The 20,123-nt window shown below is 37.0% G+C and overlaps 1 protein-coding gene across 3 annotated transcripts in view; it reads right to left on the reverse strand.

Moving 5' to 3' along the window:
• Nucleotides 1–20,123, reverse strand: part of LOC126162072 (phenoloxidase 1-like) — a 243,090-nt gene that overhangs the window by 169,700 nt on the left and 53,267 nt on the right. For all 3 annotated transcript variants that reach the window (XM_049918338.1, XM_049918339.1, XM_049918340.1), the window contains exons 2-3: nt 18,156–18,351; nt 3,700–3,854 (exon numbers count right to left, since the gene is read on the reverse strand). In XM_049918338.1, coding sequence (XP_049774295.1) covers nt 3,700–3,759 — 60 coding nt within the window. In that variant the 5' untranslated portion in view covers nt 3,760–3,854; nt 18,156–18,351. The remainder of the gene's footprint in view (nt 1–3,699; nt 3,855–18,155; nt 18,352–20,123) is intronic.

Below are 20,123 nucleotides of genomic sequence, written 5' to 3' on the forward strand. Positions count from 1 at the left end.
TGAGTCTTTCCATATCTCATCCTGCCTTGTGTGGTCTTCGAAAATCCTATGATTGTGCTGAATCCTAGATACTATTAAAGATGTCCTAGAATTATAAAATCAAAGAAAATGAACATAAATGATCAGAATCATATCTTGATGGCAAAAGGCAAAAGACAGTTATGGATGTTCCAGATGTCATATTGCAGTATGTGGTAATGTGTATGGAATGTCTTAGGATTCAAGTTTTGCACCCTTGCATTCATAATGTATGTGGATAATATGACTCCATCATAAAAAAAAGAAATTTCACAATGTTAGCTGATGGCAAAATCATTGTGGTCAATAGTAAATCAGTTAGTAACTTTTAGTCTCACATCAACAATATATTGGAGAAAGCTAAGAAAGACTATTTTCACACATTTCAATCGTAAGGACCCAGATAAAGTACTTATTGTGCTTAATGACCAGATAGCAAATTAAAATGTACTTCTCAGAACGTCTTGGTGTTCATGCTGATAGCAAGCTTTATTTGGAACAATACATTCTCTAGACACAAATATGGTTGTCATCAGCAATATCTATGTTACTAAATGGTGAACCCAGGGCATGGACTCAACTGCAGGTAGCTTAACTAACATCTTCCAGGATGAACACTAAACTGATTTTCAATAGTTCATGAAGTTATTCAGCGAGCTTCAAAATTTAAAATGCTATCATAATCTATTACCTAAGGGCTATAATCTTATGTTAAAGGTTAAACACAATAAGTAGGTATTACAGTTAGAAACTGTGAATATGTCTTGAGGCAGCATAACTCACAGAGTACAAATTACCCAGACAATATTCATCCAGTTTCTGAGATTGAGAGTTCATAGTGAGTTCCAATAATCTTTATACACAATTTCAAACATTTCAAAAACTTTTCCCTGATGACACACCACAAAATGATGATAGGAAAAAAGTTTATTGCTACATTTTCACTGTTTATGCAATAAAACTGCAGTATCAGGCATGACATTTTTTTATTACATCTTTACTACTAGCTCTATTCACAACACTTTTTTTCAGACAGCATCCACATATATTACTGGATGTACCTGCAAAATTAAACCATTGTATGACATACATGGGATATGACATTATATTCAAGGAAATTCACTTCTTTAAAGCATAGGGGGTGGGGGTTTACTGGTATGCTCTAAGACTGATTTCCCATTTTAGTAATGGCATTATCTGGAACACAGCATACTTTGGCTGTTTCTATTTGATAATGTGTTATCACTTTATGTTTTTGTGCAACAACTAAAAATAAAAAAATACACTCTAGGACATAAAGAATGATGCACCACTAAGGAATTATTAAAGTGGAACAGATGCTCCAAATGTTCTCAATTGGGGAGAGATCTGGTGACCTTGTTGACCAATGTAGGGTTTGGCAAGCATGAAGACAGCCAGTAGAAACTCTGATCATGTGAAGGTGGGAATTATCTTGCTGAAATGTAAGCCCAGGATGGTTTGCCACAAAGCGTGATGAGCTAGATGTAGAAAATCATCATGTACTGCTGTTCTGTAAGGGTGTTGCTGTAAGAGTCCTGCTATGAAATGAAATGGCACCCCAGATCATCACTCCTGGCTGTTGGGCTGTATGGTGGGTGCCAGTCAGGTAGGTATCCCATCAACATCTGGGGCATCTCCAGACACATCTTTGCTGGTTGTCGGAGCTTAGCTTGAAGCAGAACTCATCACTGAAGACAAATCTGTTTCAGTCAATGAGATTTCAAGCTAAATACATGTCTGGAGAGACCCCAGATAACAGTGGGATACCAACCACCTGACTATCACCCGCCATACAGTCTGACAACCAGGAGTGATGATCTGGAGTGCCATTTCGTTTCATAGCATGACCCCTCTGATAGTCATCTGCAACAACCTCACAGAACAGCAGTACCCTGGTAATATTCTAGGCTCCATTTTATTGCCCCTCATGGTAAATTCTGGGCTCATACTTCAGCAAGATAATACCCACCCACACAAAGTGAGAATTTCTACTCTTGTCTTCATGCTTGCCAAATCCTACCCTGGCCAGCAAAGTTGCCAGATGTCTCCCCAACTGAGAACATTTGGAGCATTGTGGGCAGGTACCTCCCAATCAGCTTGGGTTTCTGATGATCTAATACATCAATTGGACAAAATTTGGCATGATATCCCACTGGAGTACATCCAACAACTATATCAATCATTGCCAAGCAGAATATCTACTTGCATATGGGAAAAAGTTGGACAAACATGTTACTGATTTGTTTGATTTGTGAAGTTTTTTCTCTTGAGTAAATCATCCAGTTTTTCTGAAACTGTATTCATTTGTTTGTCTGTACTGACATCTATTGATTTCTATCCATTGCAGATAAATCCTTCATGTTGCATATTGTTTTTCATTAGGATGTATATAAAAGATATTTTAAAAAAATATTCACAGAACATAAACACATTTCAATGTGTGGGGTACCACTCTGTACCTCCGCTATAATCTTATCGGACAACTTGTTATAATCACTACAAAATTTCAGTACATGTGATCCCAATATATTTTTTCATAAACAATCTTTCTTTCTCATTATGAAACAAAACTAGAAGTTAAGGTGATCTTAACTCTCAGCTGAAGCATTTGGTACTTGTACGAAAGGGAATGACTGCCTCTGTAGCAAAATAGTTAGCATCACACATGTTAGTGCAAAAGGATCCGGCTTTGACTTCCGATAACTCAACAGATTTTTCTGATGTTGGGAGGGTGCACTCAACTCTGTGAGGTCAAATGAGGAGAACCAGCAGTGTTATCAGGATTCATCTACTGGCACTAATGGCTGGAGAGATTGGTGACATGCTGATCTCATGTCCCATAATCATAGATTCCTTCTTGTACTTGATCCCTTCAGTCAGTCAGTCAGTACAGTACAGGCCTAGCCTGTGAGTGTGTTTATGTTTACATATATGTTTACAAAAGGGAGTAAAATATATGGGAGCTAAAATATTCAATTCACAATCTAATAATATCAAAGGCACAAGAAGTAATGTCTCTTGAAAAAAGTGTACAATAGTAACTGCTTAACATTCCATTTCACTCTACAGAAGAATTCTGTTACAGTAACAAATAAAACTTTTTATTTAAAACTCTGATGTTGCTTATAGAACTGGGAATTCCTGCTAACTGTTGCCTTATTTTATTAATTTTTAAGTTTTTGCTTTGTCATGTGTATGTAAGAATAAAATATTTATTGTCACAAGCTTATAAGTACAGGTAATAATTCTGTACAGAACATGTTAATAAAGAAACATAATTCCCACAGAATCATATCAAGGTATGATCCTACTTAATAGCTTCTCCCTGAAATAAACATTTTTATGAGGAGAAAGCTGAAACAGTGGCTTGATAACCAATGTAAGTCTCTTGTTCATATTTATTTACTTATGTGGCACAAGACTTCATTGGTCTATGAAAAAAATATTAAGCACAAGTACAGAAAATATGTTCACCATATTACACTACTGACAAGATTTAAGAAAACTTTAAAGTACATAGTGATATACTCTGAGGCTACTGTGTTCAAGAATTGTAGAAATACCCGACATGCTACACATTAAAAAATCATTTAATATTTCAATGTTTACGAAGCACATGTATTATATGACAAGAGAAATATTTATCAGAGTTTCACTTACTTTAAGTACACTGTTGCACCATATCACTCCAAAAATTAGACATAAATATTTAGTGTTCATTTTGAACTAGTTTTAGGAAGTCAGTTCTTATTTGCACCCATTAATTGTATTTGACCTTATAGACATACACAGCAAATTTCAGTCTCCACATATATCTGAAATGACAGTAAAAGGTGTTTAAAGAAGGAATTATTTAATTAAAAAAAGACTAGCAAAAGAGTGTACATTGTTAAATAAAGTTTCTATAAGCAACATAAAAATCTTTCAAAATGCTTAAACCTGAATTCTTACAGTTACTTACATTCAACTCTTTGTCCCCCAAAGATCATCTGGGGCAATGTTAAGCACAAGCAGACCAGCTGAAAATTGCAACTGTAGTGATAATATTATCTGCAGATTTGCTTAGGTCATGAATTCTCTGTCTTGACTTTGGCATATTGACAACACTATTTGCAGACAAAACATTTTATTGCCAAGGCTTAATATTTGAAACTGGGTAGAAGAGGTAGGGTGGGGGGTGGGTGGGGACAGACTACTATTGAATATTTTTTTAACAACAGACAGCATTTACTTATTATAATGAAAACAACTGCACAAAGTTTTAAATTTTCAGATGATAATTAACTCAACTTTGTGATTTGTCACAGTCTGACCAGACAAAAGTAATGATGAACTGCACAACAAGAAAGCCTGTATTACAAGAATTTGATGAATCTGACTATGGGAAAGTGATTACTAGACATTTATGTGAGGTGACATTTGGTAGAAATGCCTGTTACTATTACAGAGCAAGCATATTCCTCCAAGTCTGCCAATTAAAACCAAAGATAAAGTAGTATTTTGTTTTCAGGAATGGACTGCTCAAAACATTTACCTAATTTGGCTTGGAACTGTGTTAGTGACAGATATAAGATCCACTGTGTAAGTGCAGATGGGATGATCAAAATAATCACTGGGTACTGGTAACATAAGATTATATTTGTAGCAATTATCTTCACAGCATCATTAAACCACTAATTAAAGACATATTCCATATATTTCAGTATCTATTACATGAGAACCATAGCAACAAGAAATATCAGTGTAGTTATAAAACCAGACAGCATCTACCCGAGTAATTTACACATACCACAACTTTCACAATGAAGAAAAAACCAAGGCACTTCTTTAGGATTATTTAATTTCTATGTCCTTATGTAGCAAGTTTTTTAAGTGCCCAGATCCTGCATATCCTGGGCCTGCTGTCAGCATTATCAGCTATGAATGAAGTATCATGGAAATTTATTTGGAACTATATGCAGGCTTATAAAGCTTGGCGTTTGTTGAAAACATAAAACAAGAAAATTTTTGCTTTCAAACTGCATCCATCCTTCAATAAATACAAGGCATATTCAAAAATCAAGGGCCATTTAGTAATCAAATATTTATTTACTTGTTTGTTATAAAAAACTTTATTGATAGTTTTACTTCCCTACAAACCCACAATTGTTTTCACAAAATCATCATTTGTTTACAAGTACTTTTGATAATATCTGATTAGCTTCTTAAAGACCTCTGCATAGAAGTTTTCTACTGGAGGATCGAACCAGTTGACAATGGTGGTCTTAAGTTTCTTGTCATCTTCATGCCATTGTCCTCCATGCCAAGGTTTCACTTGCAAAGAGAGGTAATAGTCAATGGGTGTGAATTTGATGGGTGTCAAGAAGTTGCCAAAACACTGTTCAGATTGATACCCAATATGGGCAACAGTGTGAATGGCAAAAGCTTCCACAGGATTTTGAGAAGAAACTTCAAGAATTTCACAAAGAGAAGAATTTTTCGATGGGCCAAATAGGCAATGCTGATGAGACTCCATTTTGGTTTGGTATGACACATAATTACAAGATTGACAAGAAAGGTAGAAAAGAAGTTACCATCAAAACATCTGGGTGTGAAAAACAGAACTTAACAGTAATGATGACAATCACAGCAAAAGGGAACAAACTTCCCCCTTTTTTAATCTTCAAGAGAGAAACAAGCCCTGAGACTCCAAAAAATGAAAAGCTATTCCCTGATGATGTCATTGTTTGGAATCAAGAGCATGGATGGGTAACTGAAACTCTGATGCTTCACTGGCTCTGACACATGATGGAACTCTGTCCAGGTGGACTTTCCAAGCAACCATTAATGGTTTGTCTTGATACATTTTGTTGTCATCTCACTCATAAAAAAGAAGATCCACAGCCTACCCAGTGACCTTGTTATTATTCCTGGAGGAAATACTTCTGAATTACAACCCCTGGACATAAGTATACATAAACCTTTCAAAGGTTACGTTCAGGAACAGCATGAAAAATGGTTTTGCGAAGCAAATCACAAACTGAGTCTGACAGGAAAAATTAAACGTGTTGTACCCTACATTATTCTGCACTGGCTTTCGGCTGGCTGGAAATGCATTGATGCACCAATGATCATAAAATCATTCAAGAAATGCTGTATTTCAAATACTCTGGATGCCAGTGAAAATGATGTGCTCTGGAATGACACCGAGGATGGCAGGGAAGGAGGAAATGAATCTATTTATGATGTAGATACTTCTGAGGATTCCAGTAATGATGACATTAGTGAATAATGATGAGTAACGCTTGTAATTTACAGTATGTTTCTTTGTATGTCATGTAGGTAATCAAGTTAGGTGTTCTGTTTTAATAATGAAAATGTCACTTATTACCATAATAAGTAACTTAAACATAAATTATTGTTGTTTTTTATAGTTCGTGTATACTTCACTATTGTTTGAAATAAAGTTAGTGCTATAAAAGAAATTTCCACAATACTAAAATATCCTATCTCTCTCTCTCTCTCTCTCTCTCTTTTTTTTTTTTTTTTTTTTTTTTTTTTTTTTTTTTGCTGGGGTGGCCATTACATTCGATGGTGCATTAGATTCATGTAAATACGGTAATCATGTAAGTAGTGATGTATCCAGCATGAGAAAATGCATCAGTCAGAGCACCAATCATCAATCAGATCATAGAATTTTGGTTCACCTGTGGCATAATTTCATTGGTCTGGATCCTGGTCCTGCAAGCCCATCCTTCATCATGCACAACTGTATGCATACTTTTATAGTCTCATCACCATTATATAACCTTCCTTTCACTCATTGCCATAGGCAAATCAACTAACATCTCTCCAGATAAATTTGCGCAGCTTTGGATCCCATTTGCCTTTAATACCTACATTCAAACGACTGCAGAATCAAAGCAATATTTTTGGGGCTTCATAAACAGTCAATACATGGCATTGCATATTTTGTTTTGAATTGTCAACATTTAAATATTTACATTTTGAATGCTCTGTATATATAAAATATACATTAGTTGTTTCCTATTTAATGGATTCCATTGATTGAAATATGGGGGGATGATAAGGAGTTTCATTTAGGAAAGACTGTCAAGTATATGTTACTACATGAGCTATGGGAACGTTTGAATTATATATCTTATTCTGAAAGATATACATCTACATCTATACTCTGCCAACCAACATGAGGTGCTTGGCAGAGGGTACATTCCACTGTATCAGTTTTTAGGGTTTCTTCCTGGTCCTTTCATATATGGAGCACAGGAAGAAAGATTGTTTGAATGCTGGTGTATATGCAGTAATTATTCTAATCTTATTATCATGATTCCTTTGTGACCAATACATAGGGGATTGTAGTATATTCCTAGAAGCATCATTTAATGCCAGTTCTTGAAACTTTGTTAGTAAATTTTTTCTCAGGGTGGTTTACATCTATCTTCGAGAGTTCCTTCATTATCTCTGTGACGCTCTCCCATGGAGCAAACAAACCTGTGACATCCATGCAGACCTTCTCTGTATATGTTCAATATCCCCCGTTAGTCCTATTTGGCATAGGTACCACACACTTGAGAAATATTCTATAACACATCACACAAGTGATTTGTAAGCAATCTCCTTTGTAGACTGATTGTACTTTCCCTGTATTCTACCAATAAACTAATGTTTACCATGGGCTTTACCCATGACTGAACCTATATGTTCATTCCATTTCATATCCCTACAAAGTGTTAAACCCAGGTATTTCTATGAGTTGGCCAATTCCAATAGTGACTCATATTATAATCATAGGACAGTACGATTTATTTATTTATTTTTGTTTCTGAAGTGCACAATTTTACATTTCTGAACGTTTAAAGCAAGTTGCCAATCTCTGCACCACTTTGAAATGTTATCGAGATCTTTCAGATAGTACTATATCACAGATAACTGTATCATCTGCAAAATGTCTGAGGTTATTGTCAATATTGTCTGCAAGATCATTAACATACAACATGAACAACAAGGGTCCCAACACACTTCGCTGGGGCACACCTGAAGTTACTTCTACATCTGGAATCATTCTCCATCAAAGATAACATGCTGTGTCCTCCCTAGCAAAAGATCCTCAATCCAGTCAAAAATGTCACTTCATACCCCATATGACTGTGCAATTGACAATAAGCACAGTGTGGTACTGAGTCAGTGCTTTTCATAAATCAAGACATACTGCTTCTACCTGACTGCCTTGATCCAAAGCTTTCAGTATGTCAAGTGAGCAAAGTGTGAGTTGGGTTTCACATGATTGATGTTTTCAGAATCCATGCTGGTTGGCTCTGAGGTCATTCTGTTCAACATACCTCATTATGTTTGAGCTCAGAATAAGTATCAATTTCAATGATATTGGACGGTAGTTTTGTGGATCACTTCTAGTACCCTTCTTCTTGATGGGTGTGACCTTTGCCTTTTCCCACAAACTGGGCACAGTTTTTTGTTCGAGGGATCTATGACACATTATAGTTACAAGAGGAGCTAACTCAGCAACAAATTCAGTATAGAATCTGACATAGATTCCATTGGGCCCTGGAGTTTTGTTCACTTTTATTGATTTCAACTGTTTATCAACACCACTGACACTAATACTTAATTCATTCATCTTTTCAGTAGTACAAGGAGTAAATTGGGACAATTCTTCTGGGTTTTTGTTTATAAAGGAGCATTTGAAAACAGGATTAAGCATTTCATTTCTTGCTTTGATACCCTCAGTTATAGTTCCTGTCTCATTTGCTAGGGACTTGGCACTAATTTTGATGCCATTAACAGCCTTTACATATAGTCAGAATTTCTTTGGGTCTTGTGAAAGATCATCTGACAATTTTTTGCAATGGTAGTCACTGAAGGCATCACACATTGCGTTCTCGACAGCCAAATGTTTTTCATTCAGCGTCTCTCTATCCATAACACTAAGCTTTGTTTTACACCTATTACATAGTAATCTCTTTTTCTTTAGAAATTTCTTTACAGTGACTGTATACCAGGGAGGTTCCCTCTCATTATGGACTGTTCTACAAGGTACATATCTATCTAAAGCATCATCAACTATTCGTTTAAACTTGAGCCATAATTCCTCTGCATGCTCCTGCCCTGTGTTGAAATTTTCATGTTCCCCACTGAGATATGAGACTATTGATTTTTTTATTTAGTTTACTGAACATATATAGTGTCTGCTTGTTTTAGTTGTCCTTTGTACTTTGGTAATCATTGTTGCCACTACTGCCTCATGGTCACTGATACCAGATTCAATGTGCATGTCCTCAAAAGAAGTCAGGTCTATTTGTTGCCATTAGATCCAGTATATGTCGGTCATAAGTGGGATTCCTAACTATCTGTTCGAGATAGTTCACACGATGTCTTATCAAATCCACTAGTAATAAAACTATAATAATCCCAATTAATTGTTGGATGACTAAAGTCTTCACCAACAATTACAGAATAATTGGAGAACTTAGGTACAAGTGAACTGAAGTTTTCTCTTACATTTTTGGTTACATCAAGAGATGAGTCTGGTGGGTAACAAAAGAATCCAATCATCATTTTATGCTGCCCCTGATACTGATTCTGGCCCATACAATCTCACATGCAGTTTCAATTCTGAATGAAAAGCTTTGTATAAACTAATGAAGAAACTGCCTTATGTGTAACAGGATTCATCCAGTCAGGTGCATCACTTACTGAAATTCATAAGGTCGCGAAGTTATTAGAAGTCAGTAAGTTAACTTCTGGGGGGGTTTCACTGCATTGCTGAGCAGCACGAATGATGTTACAAAAACAAAATGCCTACAGCTTGTCAAGAATTAACAAAATATCTGAGCCTCCTATGTCACACCAATGTACTACTATTTATCATTCCACATTCACATGATTTACCAAGCAGTCCTGTGTAACCAAGGACATTAGTGGTGCATACAAACACTATGAGAAAATATGTAAACTCTTCAAAAAAAAAAGGTATTACAGATATAATTTGCAAGGACCACAGATTTTATAAAACACAGAGTTTACAGCTAAAAGGCCTATGGAAGATATTGTTAGCTAGTTTAGTGCAACACCAAAATGTATTAATGGAATAGTCTTGTTTTTCAGCATAGTCATTATGCAGAAGCTCATGTACCTCCTGTTTTAGAGTAAACTGTTACTGGACTTGATCAGAAAAAATAAAACATGTAATTTGTAAAGGTACAAGAACAACAAATACAAAATTACAATGAAAGGACTGTACCTCACTATAAGAAAAATAAGACAATTCTACTTCATATTCATGAGCAATCACTTAAGGATGGCTTCGCCAAACTAACTGTAGCATACTCTATATCAGGGGTGTACAGACTTGTTAGTAGCATAGGCTGCAAATCCCTCACTGTGATTGTGTAAGGGCTGCAAGTTAAAAAATAACATGGTGTGAGAGAACTTATCATTACAAATTGGGATCCCCCTGCCTGAATGCTTCCTAGACTGGGAACAAAAGAATTAAGTTCCACAATGCCCTGAACTATCCTTTACACAAGGGAATGGAAGATGAGAAAATAAAAATTACGAGAATGAATGGCAAAGGACAGGCTGCCATCAGATCAATGGTACACCGCATGTGGGTTGTGGGCTGCAGTCTGTGCAACCCTGCTCTACATTAATGAACACTGGCTAAACAGTTCAGGTACAGAGTGGTCCATCCTATATGGATACCCACTGATCAATGGTTAGAACAAGCACTGTACAAGGGTATCAATCAATGTTAGAGATGATCTATACATTACATACTCACAAAGGAGTGGTCCAATGCAACATGTCAAAACCTGCCCTGAAATTTTTGATGCAGGAAGAATACACCAAAAGAAACGCAGTCCCAGAATTTTAGCTGCTACACTGCACTGCAAGTATTTTTTTAAAAAAGTGTTTTAAATAATCAAATTTATAGCTTCCAGGTGCATAAGAGTTGCCCGTCCCTACCATAGCTGTAGCAGACACTGTATGTTCAACATGGCAGGCACACGTCTTTGCCTGACAGCACGTAGGTAAACAGATAATATGGCACAACACTATTGTAATTTTGAAAGTGAACTTTAGTTTCTGTGAGTAGTTTCACTGACACAACTGTTCACAGTTACTGTTAACTCAATTTTTCAATTTCATTTAATGTCCTTCATATTTAGCAGTTGCCTCTGCAGTATCGCTAGGTGTTAACATTGGAGATAAAACTGAATTAATTTTTTTTGTGTTTTCTTGGTGTATGCTTGTTAATAGCAACTGTCTTTGTGCAGGTTTCAGAGTTTACCAGTAATGTAAAATCCACTTAATGTTTCCAACTTTGCAAAGATGAATATGATGAACACCAGCATCCAATTGAAATCAGCTACTTCTCCTAAAGACCTACATATGTCTTATTGCTTACTTAATTTCTTGGACATTTATTCAAATGATGTTGATATTTCATCAGAAATTGTGGAAACATTGAAGATCATCATAAATTATGGAAACATTGGAGAAACAGGAAATAGCTATGGCAATTCCATGAATTGTGGGTCAAATGGTGACTGTTGTGCTAATTGCAAGTAAGAAGAACATCATTGATTTCATGGCATTTTTGACCTGGTTAAACAGAATCAGGAAATTATACAGAACAGGAAATCACAAAATTATGAATTTTACTTCAAGTAAATGTGTTGAGTTGTTATCAACATATACATATTATTACATTTTCATAAGAACCATGCAAGAGGAATTGTTATAAAATATTTCACATAAACAAATTAAAAGTCCTGATTGATGGGTCACCTATAACATCATACACTACCTTGATATTCTTTCCTCTGCTAGTCACTTGTGTAACAATTGCATTTGCAACAATTTAGATGTTAATATGAACTGCAACTTACTCAAAAAATTATTGATTTGAGATATTTTTCGTGTGGTGTAAGTGCATAAAATTTGCATGTGTGCACTTTGGACTTTGCACTGTGTGGCACTAGGTTTTCTATATCTGCTTATTTGACAAGTCATGTGCTAGGCAGGAAGGACTGTACAAATTACTATTATAACTGCTTCCATATGCAGGAAACTGAATAACTATAAGATTTATTAAAAATCACTTGCATTGAACCCTGGCAGCTAAATATGGACAGTTTCTTTTCCTTCAGAGTATTCTTCAAAATAGAAAATAAACACAAACTCAGTGAAGTTATTTTGTTGGCTCACACACACTGTGGGGAAGATGCCTTTCTTGGAAGAATGCTATAGCTACCATACAGGGTAACTAAGAATGAATTTATCCTCCAGCAGTGTAGAACAGTGTGTCTAATCACTCACACATACACACATTTCATTTTTGGACAGATTTACATATATTCTGTCCACATGCAGTTACTTGTGTTAGTGTTATTAGTAACTCACATGCACATTTTGACTAGACTTAGTGGCTCAAATTTAAATGTCTCTCATGCAGAGTTTAGGTAGTTTATTAAAACTTTCAAAAGTAAGTTTAAAACTTTCTTTATATTAGCATTTAATTGTGTATTAGAACAGGTTACAAAACTTCAGGGCTCTTGTTCCAAATTATTCTCTGCTTTTGTGTAAATCTTTCTATCAAACCGGGTATGACAAATGTGGTGGTTGCCATAGAAATCTGAAGGAGGGGACATTCTGCGAAGACTGTAGGTTATGGTTTCATTGGGGCAAATGTAGCAGCAAGGAAACAGGGAAGATAAAGAAGCTCTTCCATGGCAATGCAGGTTATGTAGATAGGACAGAAAAATCACTGAACTGGAGGCAAAAATTTGTGCCCTTAAGGCTGAATTAGAAAATGTGAATTTGGAATTATGTAGGCTGAGGGAGGAAAAAGAGATGGGTGCTGGGAAAAGGTAGCAAGCAAAGAGTGAAAAAGGGAAACTGGAAAAACTTTCTATATTCAGTTAGTAAATCAGTCTGGATCACTATCTGAAGTAGTGGAGGAAGGGCTTCATCCAGATGTAGTTGATTGTAGGTTGAAGCAGGATATTAGCTTAAAGAAAAAAGACGGGTAGGAATGAAATCAGATTCAGAAAAGAAGAATTCTGCTTCTGGTAGCAGTCATGGGAGGCATGTAAACCAGCAGCTTCAGGAGTAATTTGGTGCAGCATACCAGGTCACAAGTTTTGTGAAACCAAGTGCTAGCCTTAGCCATGTGACAGAAAATGTAGGTCAGCTACACAGGGACTCTGAGAAGGAAGATCAGGTAATTATAGTTGGGGGAGCAGGAAACAGCCTGGCTATGAATCCAAGATTTAGTATTAGAAGTGAACTGTATAGAATATGAGCAGAAAGTGGGCTCACAAATGTGGGTTTGTGGAGGTCTTTCAGCACCATGATCAGCCCCGGGTAAACACTGCTGTAAGGCATGTTGACACTAAGCTGAACAGGATGCTCCAGACGCTGGCAAAATCTCACATAACTGTTGTTCTAGTTGATGTTATTGGTAGGTGCGGATACACTTCACATACCTGCACCTAAATAGGAAAGGGAAAGATAACTTCTTTATTAGCAGTTACTGCAAGGGGGCCACAGTCACACAAGGGATGATCCCTGTGGTTAATGGGACCACGCAGATAAGTTTTTTACGTTGAAGCCAAAGTCCAGAGAGGCAACAATCAAGAAAAATACTTTTACATCCTCTTGCTGTACAAATGTTGTTGTGTGTTGCTGTGGTCTTCAATCCTGAGACTGGTTTGATGCAGCTCTCCATGCTGCAGATTCAGAAGGATGTAGGTTGCAGTATGTACTGGGAGATGAAGGAGCTTGCACAGGATAGAGTAGCATGGAGAGCTGCATCAAACCAGTCTCAGGACTGAAGACCACAACAACACACAACAACATTTGTACAGCAAGAGGATGTAAAAGTAACACATGCTGTCTGTGTAATAAATGGATCATCAGACCATGATGCAAAATTGATTAACTTACAAAACCTAGCAGGATGCACAGTTCAGAAACCATTAAGTAAGAGTGTAAGGTTACTCATCCCAGTATCTAAAGAGCACTTCGGAGAAAGTTTAAGAAATGTTAATTGGGGAGATGTATATAATGAGCCAAATGCTGATGAGAAATGCAAAATATTTCTTGATAAATTTATATTCCTTTTTGAACGTTGTTGCCCAAAAAAATTACTAAGTGCAACACCAAACAGTTTTCAAAGAAACCTTGGATTACTACAGGTATTAAAGTGTCTTCAGAAAGAAAAAGAGAACTGTGCTGTTTGAGGCTTTCCCGCCACTGCATCTGCTTGATAGGTTCCCAGGAATTACGCCGCATAATATTGTAGAAACCACACAATATTTCAGCGAGACAACTGTCCGCCATCTTCAGGTGCTACTGTCGCGTTGCTGAGAAGCTTGTTAATTTATATGCTGCCTCCCTAGGGCAGCACAGGTGCCAGCGGGGCATAACGTCATCGAAGATCAATCATAGACAGCATCGAATACCAGAGCCCTTTGCTGGAGAAACAGGTCACGGTCTGCTGAAGTGCGCCATGGCGTGGGAAAATGTGGCTGGGAGTGACGGACCCCGTTTACACGCACAATGTGTTGGCACGCGATTTAAGCATCTGCACTAAGGCTTCCCATCTGCATTGATTCGATGCAGTTGCTAATCTGCGGCTGACGATTTCTTAGTGCCACCAAGGCTGGCTTCCAGGCTTTGCTCAGGTGAAACCCCATGTCTCTGTTTATTAGGTCACTGCTTATACGTATTTCGACCGCCTCTTTGATGATGGAGTCCCAGTATGTGGAAGCAAGCGAGAGGATCTTGGTTTCTTCATAATTCATGCCGTGTCCCATGTCAAGGCAGTGTTCAGCAACCACAGATTTCTCTGGCTGACCCAACCTCGTGTGACGTTTATGTTCGTCGCATCTGTCTTTAACTGTACTACATGTCTGGCCAATATGAATTGCCACATTGGCATGGGATATTGTATATTCCTGGTCTCCTCAGGCCGAGGTTGTCTTTAACAGCGTCTTCTACTTAAAATGGAGTGCAAATTACTCAGACTATATTCACTCATTGTTTGATAAAAAGAGTTCTCAGCAATCTCCAACAAACTTTAAACTTAATTTCAAAACTTCAAAGTCACGTACAGAGTTCGAAATGGTTGCTAATTAAAATTGTCATTGAGCTTAATAAATGGTTTAAAGCTAAGTCATTGTCATTAAGCTATGCAGTTCAGAACCAGTGAGAAATTTCCTTTTAGCATGTGTATAATATGTGGAGACTGAAGATTGAAGAGGTTAACTGTGTTAAATTTCTGGAATTACAACTAAATAATACATTCGGTTGGGAAGGGCATACCACAGAATCCCTGAAGTGCCTAAATAGGACTGTACTTGGCATGAGGATGACTTCAGATGTAGGAGATATAAATATAAAAAAAAACTTGCATACTTTGTTCACCTTCATTCTATTATGTCATATGGGATCCTATTCTGGGATAACTCAACAAACCAAGCAAAAGTGTGCAATAAGACTTATTTAAATGATCAGGGTAGTGAGAATTATATTTAAATATTATTATTTTTATGTTATATCCTCTGACTTATCCCACAACCACGAGAATCGTCTTATTTTTTGGTCTACGGAATGAAAATGGAATCTAATCTAATCTTTGATAGAATTACAAAGTCATCAACATACCTCAAAGATTTTATACATCCTTTCTGAACATTAATCTCCTCCCCAAATTTTTCTATGTCTTTCCTTACTGAGAGAACAGTTTGTTAATTAGTGCCTCTAGTGATGCATTGCTAGTCTGTGACAGTTGTAAATTACTCGGTACCAAAGAAGTGTTTCAAAGTTAAATAAATCTTTTATTAATTTATGTAATAAAGCAGACTAATATCTCATGTGTTCCAGTTTAATGTGCCACCCCACTGAGCAATCAAAGAACCCACAGTTGTGGTCAAACAATTGTCACAAAACTGCTCCTAAGGACCTACAGAAAACAGTAGACAGATCAAAGTGGAACTACTTTTTTTCTGTGGGAAACCTGTCTCTCTTGTAGCTATTCCAGAGGAACCACTCTGATATGTTATTAAAGTGCCTTCCAATTTCATTTCCAGATGATGACATTTATCTCCATTGTATGTACCACCATTAGTATAATTCTACTGACATGATGTCTTCTGGATCGGTACATATGGTGGTTATTCACAGTTTCCATGCTGTACGATGGTTCATGAAATTTCCTACATATGTTTTCATGTGACATAAAGTCTCTTTCTCCAATTACATGCCAATTAAAATTTTTCAGCATTTCTGTTACACTTTCACTTCATTCAAACACGTGCACCACCTTCCTTTGAATATGGTTGATGTCCTGCATTTCTCCAACCTTATATGAATGACACACATGTGAGAAGTTGGTATCTCCTTTGTAGACAAACTGCAGTTTCCCAACATTCTATCAATGAACCAAAACCAGACACCTGCTTTAACCACAACTTCATATATTGTTACTTCCTGGTATTTGTACGACATTTAGATTTGTTGCAATTCAGTAATCATTTAATCAAAGACTGCTATATATGCACATTTCATGAGGTTCACAACTTTACACTTCTCTGCATTAACAGATAGTTTACGCGAATATGACCAAGCTCCATAATGTATATGACATGCCAATTTTGGTGTAAAAATTGTATTAGGGCATGTTTTTAAAATACTTATTTCTGTAGCAGGAGTTGCTCATGCAAAAGCGCTCAGAACTAATTTAGTTTGAGTCTTATTGTTGTTGTTGTGGTCTTCAGTACAGAGACTGGTTTGATGCAGCCCTCCATGCTATTCTATCCTGCACAAGCTTCGAGTGTTAATGACGACAGAAAATTTTATTGGCTGACGATGGGCAGATTAAAGGTTCCATGCAATTCCTGGGCAGTATCTCATGAAGTGAGGACATTTTCAGCCATCATTCATATGGGCATATTAATGTTAACCGAGATGTGTTGGTAATGATCCATTGACTGTGTCCATCACTCTTTGTCAATGAAACTAAAGTGCATTTTACACACACCACATTATATTAAAAAACTTAAGACATAACATTTACTCATTGCAGTGCAAAGGAGCCTGTTTACATAAAGTAACAAACTCCTTCAATTAGACAGTTTAGCACCCCCTTGAAGGCTATCAATGCCAAACAAAAAGAACAAAAGAGGTAACTCCTTTGTGAACTCCACTTTTGGGTCCTTATTCACAATAAAAGAATTTGACAATTAGTTGTATCATTCTCTGAATTTTGATAACTTTGGTGGGCATACAAAACTAGTGTCATGTTTTGTGTACTTGCAAGTGAAGTGGTTATTATGTGACCAGTAATTAGTTGAGCCAGACCAACATTATAATGTGCAATTTGGACTACCTCATGGCTGTGTTGGTAGATAATCTTGGGACAAACCACAGGTATACCATCAAACCTTTGAATTAGAGCCGGCCGGTGTGGCCATGCAGTTCTAGGCACTTCAGTCTGGAACCGCGTGACCGCTACGGTTGCAGGTTCGAATCCTGCCTCGGGCATGTATGTTTGTGATGTCCTTAGGTTAGTTAGGTTTAAGTAGTTCTAAGTTCTAGAGGACTGATGACCACAGATGTTAAGTCCCATAGTGTTCAGAGCCATTTTAACCATTTTTTTGAATTAGAAGTATCTCACTGACTGCATAACCAGTATCATTCACGCTACTGGGAAAAGTGGCAAGGGACTGAGATACCTAGCATTGTGGTGGACCAAAATCATGGACCACACGCACAACTAACAGAACAGTTAATAGAGCCTAAGGTCAAGACCAAAAACTGCACAATATGACACACACTGAAGACCTAAATTATGATCAACAACATAACAAAACGAATACCTAGATCTTATACAACCAAGGGCTTGGCTTGTATTGAAACTCAAGTGACTATCCAAAGAAAAGGAAAAGATTCCAACAAATGTAGGGGCCGTAAAAGAACAAGTTGTTAAACACAGTATAAGAAAATGTGTATTCTTTTCAGAAGGTAAAAATTCTGAAAATAATCGTATTAAAAAATAATCACAAATCTGAAAAAGTAGAAGGTGCTCACACCTGTACAGCGGGCAGAGGCAGTGCAAAACATGTTGTCATTAATATAGCATGTGGTGAGGCAAGTCACAGCCACAGTAAGAGAAACCTCCTGTGTTTTCTGGATCCGAGCTATTCCCATTAGTAAATGTGCATTCCATCAGAAACGTTACGGAAGACTCAGAAGAATGCCACTTGTACTTGTTGCTACCAGGATACACTGCACAAAAAAGGAAAGGCATTTTCAAAAATATATAACCAGACAGTCAATTTTATTGTCAGTTGGCATGAACAACAATGAAAATGTTTTAAAAACAAAGATTAATTGCCAATAATCATAAAATTTACTAATACTCACTCTTCACAATGCAGTGGTCACATTCAATGCAGAGGTGTCTCTGGTCTCGAAATAGCATGAGAAGGCCTCATTCATTGAATTTTGGACCCACAAAGGACCTCACTGTATCCGTTTGGACAGGTTCTGAATTTTTTATCTGATTTTTTGAGCAAATAAAAAGTTCGCTCTTAAAACTCTCAGAGCACAAATTCCTTGAATAGTTGAGCAACCTTGCTCCCCACACAGAGGTCTCACGAAATTACCACGAAGAGAAAAATCAGTGAAATTAGACCTTTTAATGAGGCTTATCCACCAGCGTTCTTCCACACATCATTAACAAATTGGGCATGGGAGGAAGGAAGTTAGGTTTTAATGTCCCATTGACGATGAGGTCATTACTGATGGAACGTGAGCACCGATGTGAAAGAATAGGAGAGAAAACAGCTAAGTCATTTTTGAAGGAACCACCTTGGCATTTGCTTTATGCGATTCAGGGAAAGCATGAAAACTTAAATATGTACAGCAGGATAGGTTTTTTTAACCACCATCCTCCTGTATGCAAGTCCAGAGCCTCTGGATAACCTCACTCCGTAAAGAAGTCCAGAGGTGAAATTATACTGATACCTGCAGTAACATTCCCCCCGTCCCAACACACACAGTAAGATGGCTTGTGGATTACAGATTTGAATGTTGCTGTAGAAATAAACAGAAAGAACATTAATTATATTATAAAACAGGAAAAAATTAGTTACATTAATAGCTTTCTGACAGACAAAGGAATGTATATAATCCATTGAAGGGTCATTGAATGTTTATTTGTGTACGCATGATTAGCAAACAGTCAGGGAAAATACCCACAATCCATTTTTATTGTGGCTCCTCGCGGTATATGATGAGAAAGGAATATAGCTCTAGATTTTAGGATATTTCTGGAAAAATATGTAAAATCCAATACTTACTTAGAGCTCCCTGCATTCTGGACTGTTTATTGTTCTTGGTTTATTTTAGCGTCAGTCATCTACCAGGGATCACCTGAAGAATGCAATATGTAGGCCCCACACCATCAGAAATGGCACGGAAATATGTGACCCTTACTGCCTGGATGACTGGGACGCGTGTAAACTTGGAAATGAGCGCTAAAATAAAATCCACTTGCTACCATAATTTTATACAATTTTCATCTTGTTCCAGATAATTCATAATACGGTGTACTGTACTTATTTCGTGCACAAAACAATCTACATCAAATTTTGTGTAACTGTTATGAGCGGGATTTGTCGAATTACGCCATCATTAAATGTACAAATATTGCATTTAGCTTCCCCTCATACTGAACACACTGCACAAGATCTTGTTTCATGGATAATGTCTTTTGGCTTTATTTAAAGGCGTTATCCTTGAGTAGGGTGATCCAAACCAATTTTGCACACAAATGATGGATCATTCGTGGATTGCATACCTCCCTTACTTCCGCCCTCACACATACGTTAGTTGTCATTCCTTTGGTTCTTATGACCTTTAAAAATAAGCCTAAATCTAGTGCGTGTGGAAACGGACTGTTTTCGATAGTGACTATTTTAATTCTGTATGCAAATTTTTCACCAGGGCTGCGTCTGGTGGGCGTCCCTCTCAGCTTAGCGCCCCAAGTGCCCGGT

The sequence above is a fragment of the Schistocerca cancellata genome, chromosome 2 (genome assembly GCF_023864275.1).
Source record: "Schistocerca cancellata isolate TAMUIC-IGC-003103 chromosome 2, iqSchCanc2.1, whole genome shotgun sequence".
In the NCBI taxonomy this organism is placed as follows: domain Eukaryota; kingdom Metazoa; phylum Arthropoda; class Insecta; order Orthoptera; family Acrididae; genus Schistocerca; species Schistocerca cancellata.